This window comes from Periophthalmus magnuspinnatus, chromosome 22, assembly GCF_009829125.3.
Source record: "Periophthalmus magnuspinnatus isolate fPerMag1 chromosome 22, fPerMag1.2.pri, whole genome shotgun sequence".
Lineage (NCBI taxonomy): Eukaryota > Metazoa > Chordata > Actinopteri > Gobiiformes > Gobiidae > Periophthalmus > Periophthalmus magnuspinnatus.
The window spans coordinates 20,488,328-20,501,579 of NC_047147.1; the positions used below are offsets into that span (position 1 = coordinate 20,488,328).

At 39.8% G+C, this 13,252-nt stretch overlaps 1 protein-coding gene across 1 annotated transcript in view; it reads right to left on the minus strand.

The window, feature by feature from the left end:
• dph6 (diphthamine biosynthesis 6) overlaps positions 1-13,252 on the minus strand; it is a 118,602-nt gene that overhangs the window by 75,832 nt on the left and 29,518 nt on the right. The window contains exon 4 of the mRNA XM_033988274.2: positions 754-827. Coding sequence (XP_033844165.1) covers positions 754-827 — 74 coding nt within the window. The remainder of the gene's footprint in view (positions 1-753; positions 828-13,252) is intronic.

Below are 13,252 nucleotides of genomic sequence, written 5' to 3' on the forward strand. Positions count from 1 at the left end.
AGGACCGACTCACCCATTCACTCGCAAATTCATACACGAGAGTACACAGACACTGGGGGCGAGGTGGGTTAAGTGTCTTGCCCAAGGACACAACAACAGTATTCATTTGTGGAAGCTGGAATCACACATCACAACTATGGGTCAGTGAGTCTGACAGCTCTGCCAATGATGTTATGTCGAGAACGGGAATCGAACCGTAAACCTTTGGATCAGTGGACACTCTACCAACTGAGCGACTGTTGACCAGAAAAGCTTCATAGTGCATCTTTATTGTTGCTTTACTTATTCATTCAGACAGGACAAAATTGGAAATAGTAAATTGCCAAGTCCCATCACACCGACATCCAACTTACTAGAGTCAGTTAGTGGTTTGAACCTCCCTAAAACACATACTGCCCATGTGTCTTTGGGCCAGACACTTTACCCTGCCTTGCTCACTATAGTGTGTGACTGCCCCATCACGGTGAGGAAGAGTCATATTATTATTTTTGATGTATTGTTTGCTTCTCTCAAACGTCATGGTATTGCATTTTAAAAAGTTCAAAGTCTTACCCAGTACTTTTTTTTAATCAACTTGAAATAACACAATCAAAGCAGGTCTAAATAAAGCCTTGTAAACAGACTGTGTGTTGGGTGACAGAGGGGTTAGATGGAGGATGTAGCATGTGCGTCATCAGGGGGGAGGTGAGGGGAGGTGAGGGGAGGTGAGGGGAGGTGAGGGGAGATAGCAGCTCTTTTCTGAGATACACTTACACGTTCTCCACCCGGACCCTCTGGTAGTCCGACAGGATGGCCCCAACAGACACTGCCTCCACGCGCTCCTTCTCCTGGGCACACATGGAAAGAAATCATATTGATTATATAATATTGCTTATATGATTGATAATTTATACTAAAGAGAAATGCTGAAATCATTCACATTCATCCACAAGGATCTGTGCTTGGTCCAATCCTATTTACTCTGTATATGTTGCCATTGGGTAACATTATCAGAAAACATGGCATTAATTTTCACTGCTATGCTGATGACACTCAGCTGTACTTATCAATGAAACCAAATTTGACTGATCAAATAGATAAACTCAGTGTCTGTGTGAAGGACATCAAAACCTGGATGACCTTGAATTACCTGCTCTTAAATCCTGAAAAAACAGAGGTCATTATCGTTGGTCCCAAAGGTCAAAGAGATTCTCTGTCGGACCAGATAATCTCACTCGACAATGTGAGTATTGCTTCTAGCCCTACTGTAAAAAATCTTGGAGTCCTATTTGATCAAAATCTCTCATTCACAGCCAATATAAACCTAGCTTGTAAAACAGCATACTTTCACCTGCGAAATATAACTAAAATTAGAAATATTTTACCTAAAAACGATGATACCATGCATTTGTTACTTCCAGACTTGATTACTGTAATTCTCTGCTCGCCGCCTGCCCCAAAAATACTATAAGGAGCCTCCAGTTGGTCCAAAATGCAGCGGCCAGAGTCCTAACAGGAACTAAAAGAAGAGACCACATCAGTCCTGTCTGCCTGTCTGGCCCTCCTCCACCTGCCTCCCTCTCCTCCTCGCCTGGCTCTCCTCCTCCTCGCCTGGTCTTCCTTCTCCGATTTTTCTTGTTTTGTCTGATTTTTCCTGTTGTTTGATTTTCCTGTTTGTTTTTGTGTGTAGGCAGCACGGTGGCTGAGTGGCAACACTCATGCCTCACAGCAAGAAGGTTTGGTTGGATCCCCGGGTCGCCCAGGCCTTTCTGTGTGGAGTTTTGCATGTGTCTCCCCGTGTCTGGATGGGTTTCCTCCGGGTACTCCAGTTCCCCCCATCAACCAAAACATGAACACCCTTCGAGACAACTGTTGTTGTAATTTTGGGCGTTACAAAAATAAAATGAACTGAATTGAATTGAAATGAACAACAATATCATTCTTGTAGATTTCTATACCTGTCCTATTTACACCTTAAATAACTTATTAGGGGTTGTGGCGGAGAAGTGGCATTTTTGGTTTATAGTTAAAACTGTTTGAGTTTTTGTGTTTAAATCTTTGCTTTTTAGTATTTTTTTTTTCAGTTTTTGTTTGTTTGTGTGTGTGTGTGTGTGTGTGTGTGTGTGTGTGTGTGTGTGTGTGTGTGTGTGTGTGTGTTTTTATAGTATTTTACTTTATGTTACATAACTTACATAGATTAATTGCTTTGAAAATTGTACAGTTGATTAAAGGTGCACTGCGTAACTTTTCTCGTAGGGTACAGAAACTGCTTGTCTTGGCATTAAATAAATGAGTTGATAAGTTTAATGCCAGACCATGGAATATGGAGGCAAACCAATAACATCTCCATGGAGACAAGCAGGTGAAGGACCCCCCACTAGAAAAGTTAGTGTGTAATTCAAACCATATCTGTAAGTCAATACAATACTAGGGATGGGACGATATACAATATTATCACTAATCATGATTTAAAACATCCGCAAATTAACCGTTTGTGGCATAGTTTAATGATCGTGATCATCGCACACAATTATAATCGCCTTTAATCGCCTTTTTCAACATAATGTTTAGATGTTAGTTCTGGTATTTGCCCACAAGGGGGCCCTCTATAATACCAATGAAACTTATTAGCTCCTGTGCCTATTATGAATTGGGGATGGTTCTTCACCTTCATCTGGATGATGCCACACATTTATATTGATGTTTCAGTGACTTTTTTTAAAACTGTAAACCTTGGGTTAATAATTATCCTGATAATATTGTTATTCGCAATTATTTTGGTCAAAATAATCATGACTCTCATCGTCCCATCCCTAAACAAGACCAACTCAAACATAGTTTCCACTTTTTTATATGTACTTCTTCACATGAGTAAAGAGCAAAGTAAGTACAAATATGCCGAAATAACATCTCAGACATTTCCATTACACATCTCTATCTCCCACAGGGCCAAATACTGCTTATTCATAGTACAATGGGATCCTAAGTGTTATGTGAGCATTTGTAAACATAAGACGCAGGTAGAGAGGAGGCACAGTGCAAACACACAGCTCTCTCTCTCCTCTGTGACACTGGGGATGTTTACACTCTACAGATATCACAGACAACAGGGCCGGGCCATATCCTCCAGAGAGGGCCCACAATGCACTGGATACACACAGCCATAAAACATCAACAAACACCCACATGAATATCTATGGTACTATAACCTTTTATTCAGCATGCACATTGTCATGTCTATTCCCTGGGATGCCATGGTTGTGGCTGGCTGTTCTTGTGGTCGACTGGCTGGCACACTAAGCAGTTTTTAAACTTTTACATTTTTTTACTTGACATTTGGGTATTTTGACCAACTAAGAAGTGCAGTATACAGTTCAAAGCATATAATTTAAGGACTATTAGATTGTGTGATTTGAGCAGGTTTTTAGCAGTGATTTTTTTTCTTGTATCCTGCATGGAGCAAGCTATGCTAACTAGCTAGCTCTGAAATGCTACAGACATTTTACAACAATGCAACATTCTACACCAAATATAACAGAAGGCGGTCCAGACAGAATGGCCTGTCTCATCACTGACCAAAACAAAAGTGCAGAGTGAGAGGTTTAAAGAGGTGTTCCTGTGGTGTCTCCAGACTTCACCTGGCAGAGTAGGAACATTTTTGTCCTGAAGGCTGTTACTCACCTCAAACTGCTCTGATACACTATCTAATGACCCTACATTTTTAATGACCTACATTATTAACTCGCTCTACACTTTGTGGTGTTAAGTTACCATTGTAGCCACAGCTGCCCTGGGGTAGACCAATAGACATGAGGCTAGCAATCTGTGCCATCGGCCCCTCTGACCATCACCAGTAGACCATGGCACAGGTTATACCCTGTACTCTTGCTCTAATGCAAGGGCGTCAAACTTATTTTCACCGAGGGCCACATCAGCAAAATGGCCGCCATCAAGGGCCAGATGTGCTGCAGTGTAAATATCACTAAATGTAACCGAATGTCATGTAAAATAAATGTAATTACTTTTTAACTTGTTAAGTAATGATTTCTGTGAAAAACTGACATTTTTAAAAGTGTATATCTGGTCGGGACACACACTGCTCACAGACCTTCAGCTCTGCTTCAAATACGGTCTTTTACAGCCTTTTAATTATTGGACAATTGGTTGTTTTTCTTGCAGACTAACTTTTTCATACTTAGCTTCGTATTTGGTGTCAAAATGTCGATGTAGATTGTACTGACCCCGCCTCATAACACAAAAAACTTTCTCCTCAAAGCACAAACTTGTATTCACCTTCACCTTTCTTTCTTCCAGCTTCCTTCCATGCCAACAATTTTCCTCTTCATGAAAATTTTGTCATGATTATTTACAAAATATTTATCAGTTCCACTTGCTGGGAAAATCTCTTTAGTTTATTGTCAGTGCACATTAAAGCAGTACAGACTTATTTTAAAATGAGTCATGCCTTTTAATTTATCTTCTCGCGGGCCACATAAAAAAATAAAAACTCTAGGGATGTTTTTGATGAGGAAACAATATTATAACATAGATCCAAAACAGCGTAATATGGGCCCTTTAAGAAAACATATTTTTTTCCATTTGCAGAGTTTTAAATCACTTTCCCAGTTTTGTTTTTTTAAATATATTCAAACAAAGCCGTGCCAGACCGCCTGACAATGAAAAAATACATGGATACCCTGACTACACCGCCCCCTAGCTGTTTGTATATTGACATTTACGCTCATTTCCCAGCCCTCCTAAGAGCTCCGCCGACATCCCAACTGACGTCCCCACATCCCCACTCCCTGCACTGCGCCTGAGTGGCATGTATCTTTAATATGGCTGAGGGCTAATCTAATTGCTTTTCATATCGTATTCATATTTCACAAACAGCGCGACAAGTGTGCGCTGGGGAGACGCTAGCAGAGGCCTTGAGTTGTCGTCAATCTCCCCTCACAAAAGCAGGGCTGATGCGCGCTGACACACATGTAAATATAAACATAGACCGTCATAAAAGGCACACTCTGATCAATGTAGATGCTATTTTGAGTGTTCCCCAAAGATGGAAGGCACCAAGATATTTTTAAAAGCAAGAGAAGAAGGACACAAGAAGACAATGTTGTTTATGGAGTTATTTGGTTTGGATTTTACTAACACTTTTTGGTACTTATATTCAAAAATATTATACAGGTTCAAAATAGATGTTATTTTAAATCATTTTGTTTGTTTTTGTTTTGATTCCTTTTCTTGGCAAGTTTTGTGGAATGAATGTGACCAGCAGTGGTGGAAGAAGTACTCAGCTTTGTATAAGTACGGATACAAAAAAAAATACTCATGTAAAAGTAAAAAGTAAAGTATCACATGAAAAAAACTTAAACTTAAAAACTAAGTAAAAGCATTAAAGTACTTTAAAACCTTTAAAAATATACTTAATGAGTAAAAAGTGTAAGTATTTCATGCAGATTTTGAGGTATTATCAGGCTTCATTTTGATACAGATTTGTGCTGAATTTTGACAGAAACGACTGAATTGAATGATTTTTTTCTAGCTGTTTTTATTTGTATATTTTTCTTTGCTAAAACTATGAATGTGTTAAAAATAAACTCTCAGACTTTTCAGCAGGTTTCAGACAATCATAAGAAATACTTTTATTCTTCAGTCCAGTTAAAAAATGTAGGGGAGTAGAAAGTACAGATACTGCTCTCAAATGTAGTAAAGTAAAAGTAAAAAGACTCCACATTAAACTGTAAACTGTAAGTAAAGTACAGATACCTAAAATTTTTACTTAAGTATAGTACTTTACTACTTTTATTTTGTTCTGTTTTACCATTGGTGACCAGGTAGGTAAGATAAGGCATGTAAGGAAAATATAGATATACCTTAGCTGGAGGATTTTGCCTGCTGCGTGCCATCAACCCTGGACCAAGTGGCACGTAACAATGAGGGAGTACCAGGAGGAAACCCACTCAGTCCAGCACTAAAACCACAGGCAAAAAAGCTTTGCCCAACTGCCTTGTTTTGCAACACACTAAATTCTTATTATTTGGCATATGAGAGTAACTACAGCACAAAATAAAGGCTTATCAAGTTACCATATAATATTTTAGCCTAAAATGTAGACAAACATGAGTCCTTACTGTGAGCAGGCTCACATCTCCACAAACCTGACTCTTAATCGACCAGCCGAAGGACCTTCTCCTGTTTGTTTCCATAAAAATGTTGTTCCTATCTCTATAATGATTGAATAATGATAGAACATCTGAAGTTTTAGTTGTTTTTACTTTTTATTTCCATGGAATCGTGCAGGTGATTATATTATAATGCAATACTGTAAAATAAGGACTCTGTTTGCCAGTTCCATCTACTTATGTTAAGCTGAAACACTTTGAATGATGGGTCTTCTAATGTAATCTTTTAATATTTATTTTTCCAAACGACCCCACAAAATACTGATATTGGTAGTTTAGGTTATGTCAAAATTAAGACATCCTGTTCACAAAATCTCAACATCTACATTGTTCACTTCAAATAGCCCAGCTTTGCAAATCCTTTTTAATCTAATTATGTTTGCTGTTTACATGCATGCAGACTACACCTTACACACACCCCCGATGCCTCCACCTTAGCGTTCATTACCCCATTACAAGGCTTGTAATTAGAACCAAACGCCCGGGCCAAGAGCAGCGCAGGGGCCTTCACTAAATTACCTTGTAGCCGTTATCAATTTCCCTGGCTACTGGTCCTTAAGATAACCCTCCCTACCTCCGCCCCGCCTCCCCCGGTGGTCCCCTCGTGCAATTTTTCTCTGCCTGATAAACACGCTGATTAAAGGCAACGGAGTGTACACCTCGGGTACTCTCCAAATGAAACCCACGGCCTGCCCACGGCTTGCTGCTACACATATAACAGGGTGAGCGGGCTAATCAGATAACGGATGGGTTGCAAGGGAGGAATAGAGGGAGGGAGAGATGGAAGGATGGAGGGAGAAAGTGTAGCTAAAATTGGGAGGGTCTCACTTTTTGACAGGGGTCTTAAAATTGTTGCACACAAGAGTTGGTAACTTGAAGCGTCTCCTTTTGTCCTAAGCTTTGAATCTCTCCAACGCAAAATTTTCAAACTCGATGGATACTAAAGAATAGACTCGATACTCAATACCGATTCCAAGACCATGATGATGACAAAAACGCTTTCTTTAGACAACAGAATGACATTTTCAGCACTAAATGGTAGTACTTTCTTTCATATTACCATGTGGTCTTAAATCTGTGTAATCCCTCATGTGGAACTATGGTACTGATACAGCTCAAGATCATTCTAAATTCATTCAGGAAAAGTTCATTTCTGTCCAGATGTGACTTAGTATTCATATTTATTCAAATGTCAAATTTATTCAAACATCTAGTCTCAGTACTAGTTTTATTATTGATTAGTATCCAATTTTTGATACTTTTGACAACCCTCGTTGTTCCATTCATTGTCTATATAGAATTACACGTCATGCTAAGTAAAAGTTGTGGATAAATAATCAAAGACCTTGTGTTTTCTTCTAATAAGACAAGATAAGGTACAAAAAACTATAGGTAAGATTTCCTTTATGTGAGATGTAACTGCTTCAGCAAAGGAAGCGTTTTAAGAAATAGCCATTTCTATGGATACATTTTATTTCACTTAGCATTAGCTTAATCATTACTGAACTATTCTGCATACAGAAATAACTGACTTGTCATTAGTTTTGTCATGAGCAGTGGTGAAAGAAATACTCAATGTTGTTACTTAAGTAAAAGTACAGATACCGGAGAAAAAGTACTTTAAAGTACTTTAAGAGTAGAAAGCTAAATTATTTGGAGAAGTGCTGAATTTTGTTCAACAGAAACAATTAAATTAAGTTTTTCCCTAGCTGATTTTATTTGTATGTTTTTGCTTTGTCAGACTACAAACAAGATGAAAATAAATCCTCAGCCTTTTCAGCAGGTCTCCTTTTCAGTCCTGCTCAGAAATCTAGTGGAGTAACAAGTACAGATACCTGCTCTCAAATGTAGTGAAGTAAAAGTAAACGTTACGTTCCATCACTGGTCATAAAGTTTTATGTTCTAGTTTGAGTTTTAGATTAGGTTGGCATTAGCTTCAAGACACACTACTCATATAACATTGTCTTATGATTTTCAATTTCAGTTTTGTTTAATATTGGCAGAACCCGACGAATGAATGAATGTTTTTCATTTGTGTCATTTAAGGCTTGCACCAACACATTTTAAAAGCCTTGGCCCCTCACAGTGTCCCTAATACTGTGTCCGGCGCGGCTGCATATATCGCAGGTAAATCTATAGGCGCTGACAGTAATTACATTGGACTGATAACATTTGAGAAGGAGGGCGCTGCAGGCACACTCGTGTAATTCTAGGTACTCGCCCCAGGGCCAGCTCTGTACTAACACGAGGAGAACCTGCTCCCACAATGCAACTGTCACGGCCTTAAGAGGGGAATTAGGAGATACAGAGAGGGGGAAAGGAAAGAGAGAAGAAAAGCGAGAGAGGGGATTGAAGATCACCAAAAATCTAACTCAAATTAGATATAAAACTCATGTTAACCCAAACGTACTGACTTCAAATAGTATTTATTTTTATTCAAATGATACCATGGGCCTAGAATTGCATTTATAACACCTGAAAGTTTTTTGTGATGGCAAGGTTATGTCTATAGCAGGTAAGACACTACGGTGAATCTCCCTGTTTTCAGATGAGCAGGATTGACAGATGGATTAACCAATCAGGGAATGGCATGGTCTGTCCGTATCAAAACAAAAATGGCTGCTTACGAGGAAACACTACAGGAAAAAATATCAGAAAGGACTGAAAACCACTGTGGATTTCTGCAGAGCAAAGCAATAAACTGAGGTCAGAAAAATGCAGTTTTATTTGTAAATCATAGATGACAATGAGCTCCTTCGTTCAAGATACATTACTAAAATGAAGCAATCTGATTGGACGGCCATGTTTGGTCAGACTCGAGGTGTGGCAGAGGGGGTGGTAACCAGAAAAAATACATTCTAGACTTCCTCGGAAAAAGTTCTCCCAAGATTTTGAGACCGACTGGAAACCCTGCATTCTTTCCCAAATCGTTCAGTCCCAACTTTGACCACTGAGAAATATGAAATAACCCAGCACAGAGGTCATTTGGACTCCAGCGGCCCACACACACTTCATGATTCTTGGCTTGGCTAGTGGCACTTGTGCTTCTAACAGCCCTGGTTCATCAGTGGAATCCTCACCTGATCCTGCACTGCCCAAAGGGGGGCTAATCCTGGCATTCAAGTGTGCTACAGTGCCCATCGGTGGAGGAGCTAAACAAAGAACTGGCCTTGGCTATTAATGAGGATCTATAGCCCTGAGCGATGGAACCCCGACCATGTCCAGAGCGGTACTTAGCCCCATGCAGGCGTTAGCTTCTGTTGCTAATTGTCAAATTCATTAAAGTGATCCAGCCCCCACACCGGAGCATTCTGGCCTGAGTTATTAAAACGTCAGCCAAGGGAAGATAAAAACAGAGGACATACACCACAAAGAAAGAGTATGAGGGAGAGAGATTTGACAAAAAATAAATACCTTGATAACAATATTCAGACTAAAAATGCATCAGCAATGTGCGATGCGTTTCAATCCATCTGTGAATGCTTCAAGTCTATCACAAAACTGCCCTACAAAAGTGCAAAAAATTAAAATCTCTATTGCCCCAGCACAGATATATTGCATTAGCAGATCTTGAGGTCAAAATAGGTTGGTTGCTCGCTGCCGGCATTTAATTATGAGGCGTGTGTTAGCATGCTATTTGTAGTTAGCTTTACCGTCACTGTAAAACTCTGCTCTGGTCTCTGAAAGATGTGAAAAGTGCTTATAAACACATCATGTTGAATAATTAGGATGTTCTTCTCTGCCCTTTTCTTTCGAGATTACTCTAGATGTTTCTGTCTCTTTTTGACGGCATACTAAATATTCAAATTTGGCCTCTCCAAAACAATAAGTTTGTTTTTCATTGTATCTCCCACATTTAGTGTGTAAAATACTGATCTTGAGTTCCCAGAAAAATTTGTCTGAGATTTTTTACCAGCAGTTTGTTGGCCCTTTGCAACCATATAACATTTACCTTTGTATACAGAGAGGTGAACTCACACTGAACCAACTTACTGCACTTTGGGGGATTTATTTGCTTGGGCACAGTTCACTTGTTGCCTTCTCTTCTAGGCCTGGTTTTGTCCTGGTCTAGTCCTGGTCTAGTCCTGGTTTAGTACATGGTTTAGTCCTGATGAAGTTCCTTGTCTAGTCCTGATTTAGTTCCTGGCCTAGTCTTGGTTTGGTTCCAGGTGAAGTGGCGATGTAGACTAGTTCCTGGTCTAGTCTTGGTTTGGTTCCAGGTGAAGTGGTGATGTAGACTAGTTCCTGGTCTAGTCTTGGTTTGGTTCCAGGTGAAGTGGTGATGTAGACTTGGTTGGGTTTTCCTGTAGATCTATTTTGGTTTTATCCTGGTCTACTCCTTGTTTAGTTCTGGGTTAAGTGATGATGCAGATTTTGTTGGGTTCCCTGGTTCTCTTAGCCCTGGTTTAGTCCTGGTTTTGTTCCTGATCTTGTCCTGGTTTAGTTCCTGGTGTGTCCCTGGCTTAGTTACACAGTTAAATAATGTCTAGTCCTGTTATAGTTATGGATTAAGTGGTGATGTAGCCCTAGATGGTTTTTCCCTAGTCCTGGTTTAGTTCCTGGTCAAGTCCTAGTTTAGTTCCTGGTTTAGTTCCTGGTCTAAGCCTAATTTAGTCCAGAGTTATGTGCTGAGACCTAGTTGGAAACTCACTTAGCCCTGTTTTAGCCCTTGTCTAGCGCTGGTTTAGTCCCGGATTAGCCACAGTTTCAATATGTGGGAGTGAGAATTCAAATCCCAATCGGAATCATTTCAAATGAAAAAGACGTCATTGCCACATAATGGTTATTGTTTTGGACTCCTATTCTTTTGAGCTTTGAGAACATGCCAGTGTGGAGTTTTAGCTCATTAACATTGCACGCTAGGGGGCGCTATTATTCTGTCCATCACCTCCGAAAGCGTGTAACGTACATCCACTTACCCCACACGGAGCCGGCGCATTATTCACAAGTCTTTAATGGCAACCGGGGCAATTAGAACGCCATCAAATATTAAAATTTCAATATTCATACGGACTACATCAGAAGCCTCATTAGCTCTCGCTCAATGCCTGTCACAGTGATTTCTTAATTACACCCCTTAACAATACAAAACCCCATTTGGAGAAATAGTGGGTTTCCGAAATACAATTGAATAAGACTGTCAAATCTTAAAACCTCTCTTTACCCATAATGCTCTTTTTCTGTTGACTCCTATTAGATGATTGGCTCGGGGTATAACGGCAGGGTGGGAGAAGGACGAGGAATTAATGAAAGTGGTTTGCTCAAGGGCACGGCGGTACACCACTTTGCGGCGATGGTATCAACACCTCGTAGCCGTGCGCCCATCCCCCCCCGACGCGTCCATCAAGTGAGTGAGTAGGCGCGACACGGTTTTAAAGCTGTCCGCCATTCGATCGCGTAATGGTATTGTCCGGGCTTTGTTCATACGAGGTTAGGACATATTGTGGAATGTAAGAAGGGTCGGGAGGGTCAAAAGCACCAGTGTATAATAGAATGTCAACAGGGACGGGGACGTGTCGGGGCTGTCCAGACAACCGAGACATAAGTATAGGCAGAGTTCATTCACTCTTCTAAGATGTTTATAGAGAGAGGTCCTGTTGTTCATCTTGTTGCGTAGATATGAAACAGTAAGGATTATGTGTAAGACAATAGTAATAATGCATAGACCTTCAGAAATACTACAATTTGATGATGCCATAATTTCAGATGGAGGGCAGGGGCCTATATGACTGGGTCTTCGAAAGAAATATCCATATGATTCACAAATGTTGAACTTTATCATTATTTCTTTGGGCTTGGCTCCACAAACATGTGATATTAATCTTATGCCAAAAAGTCATTTGAACTGACAACAATCGTGTCTTTGGGGTTGAATAATGGCACCAGTTTTTAAAGTTATTGTGGGAAAAACTTGATTTACGCAGATAGAGAAGATGTTGAAGTTTTTGGGGTTTTTTTTGTTTTTTGTTTTGTTTTTTTTCATGTGGATAGGCACAGTAATTCCAGAGATATTAATCATAAACCAGGTCAACAAATCTGCAATCTCACAGTTAAACAGCTAATTCCACCATCGAATTCTGACCTGTCTCCAGCTCAGTTTAAACGATAAAGATTCTACAATATTGTCATGTCATGTGAACGCAATCTTTTCTATTGCAGTATATGGGTCAGAATGCTGGGTCTTGAAAAACGGAACAAGGAGACAATTGAATGGTTTGAACTGTGGACGAGTGTTGTGAATAAACTGGACAGAGAAGAAGAAGTGCTACAAAGAAAGTGCATGTTGTGCGTATAATCTACGACATCCGTGGATCATTATGTTAGAATTTGCACCATTTTAAATCAGAATAATCATCTAAAACAATATTTGGTGTCCAATGGAAGCTGACATCACCGTAAATATCATCAAAACAAAGAGTCAACACCGATGGATATCTACAGATCACGCTGGCGAGTAGCGGAATTGTATTCATTTGTACCAAAACCATTACGTGACACTGTCGAATCTTACATGTATCATTGATTAAGAAAATAAAATTGAAGAATGAAGTAAGTACAAAGCAGTGGGTGTGTGAAAACAGGGGTCAGCAATATGGCGTCTTGAAAATAAGCGGTTGAAGATTACGCAAACATGCACGAATCACTTCAAAAACAACCTGTAGAGGATAAATGAGAAGGGAAGCAACTATAACATGGTTAAAAGCTCTGAAAAGTTGATTTTGCTGAATATGTCTGCTTTAATTCATTAAATGCAAAAAAAAACAAAACTTTGAGGCTCCTTTCTTGAGGTATGATCTGGCCAGAGGGTTAGTGCTTACAGACAGCACCACCATTGCCACAATAAATGACAGTTGTAAACTAGCCAGTTCCTGTTATCTTAAGATACATCCCTATATTTCAATACTCTACCTGTGCCAATCCATGTATTAGATTAGCAAAGTCTACAAACTTTGCAAATCGCATTATCAAAAACAACACCGGCAGAACCTTGTTGGAAAATGCTTTGCTCGCGCTGCTCGAAATGAAGTCAGCGGAGAAGGTGTTGAAAGACACGCCATTTCTTTGTGCGGGCGAGATGATTCACT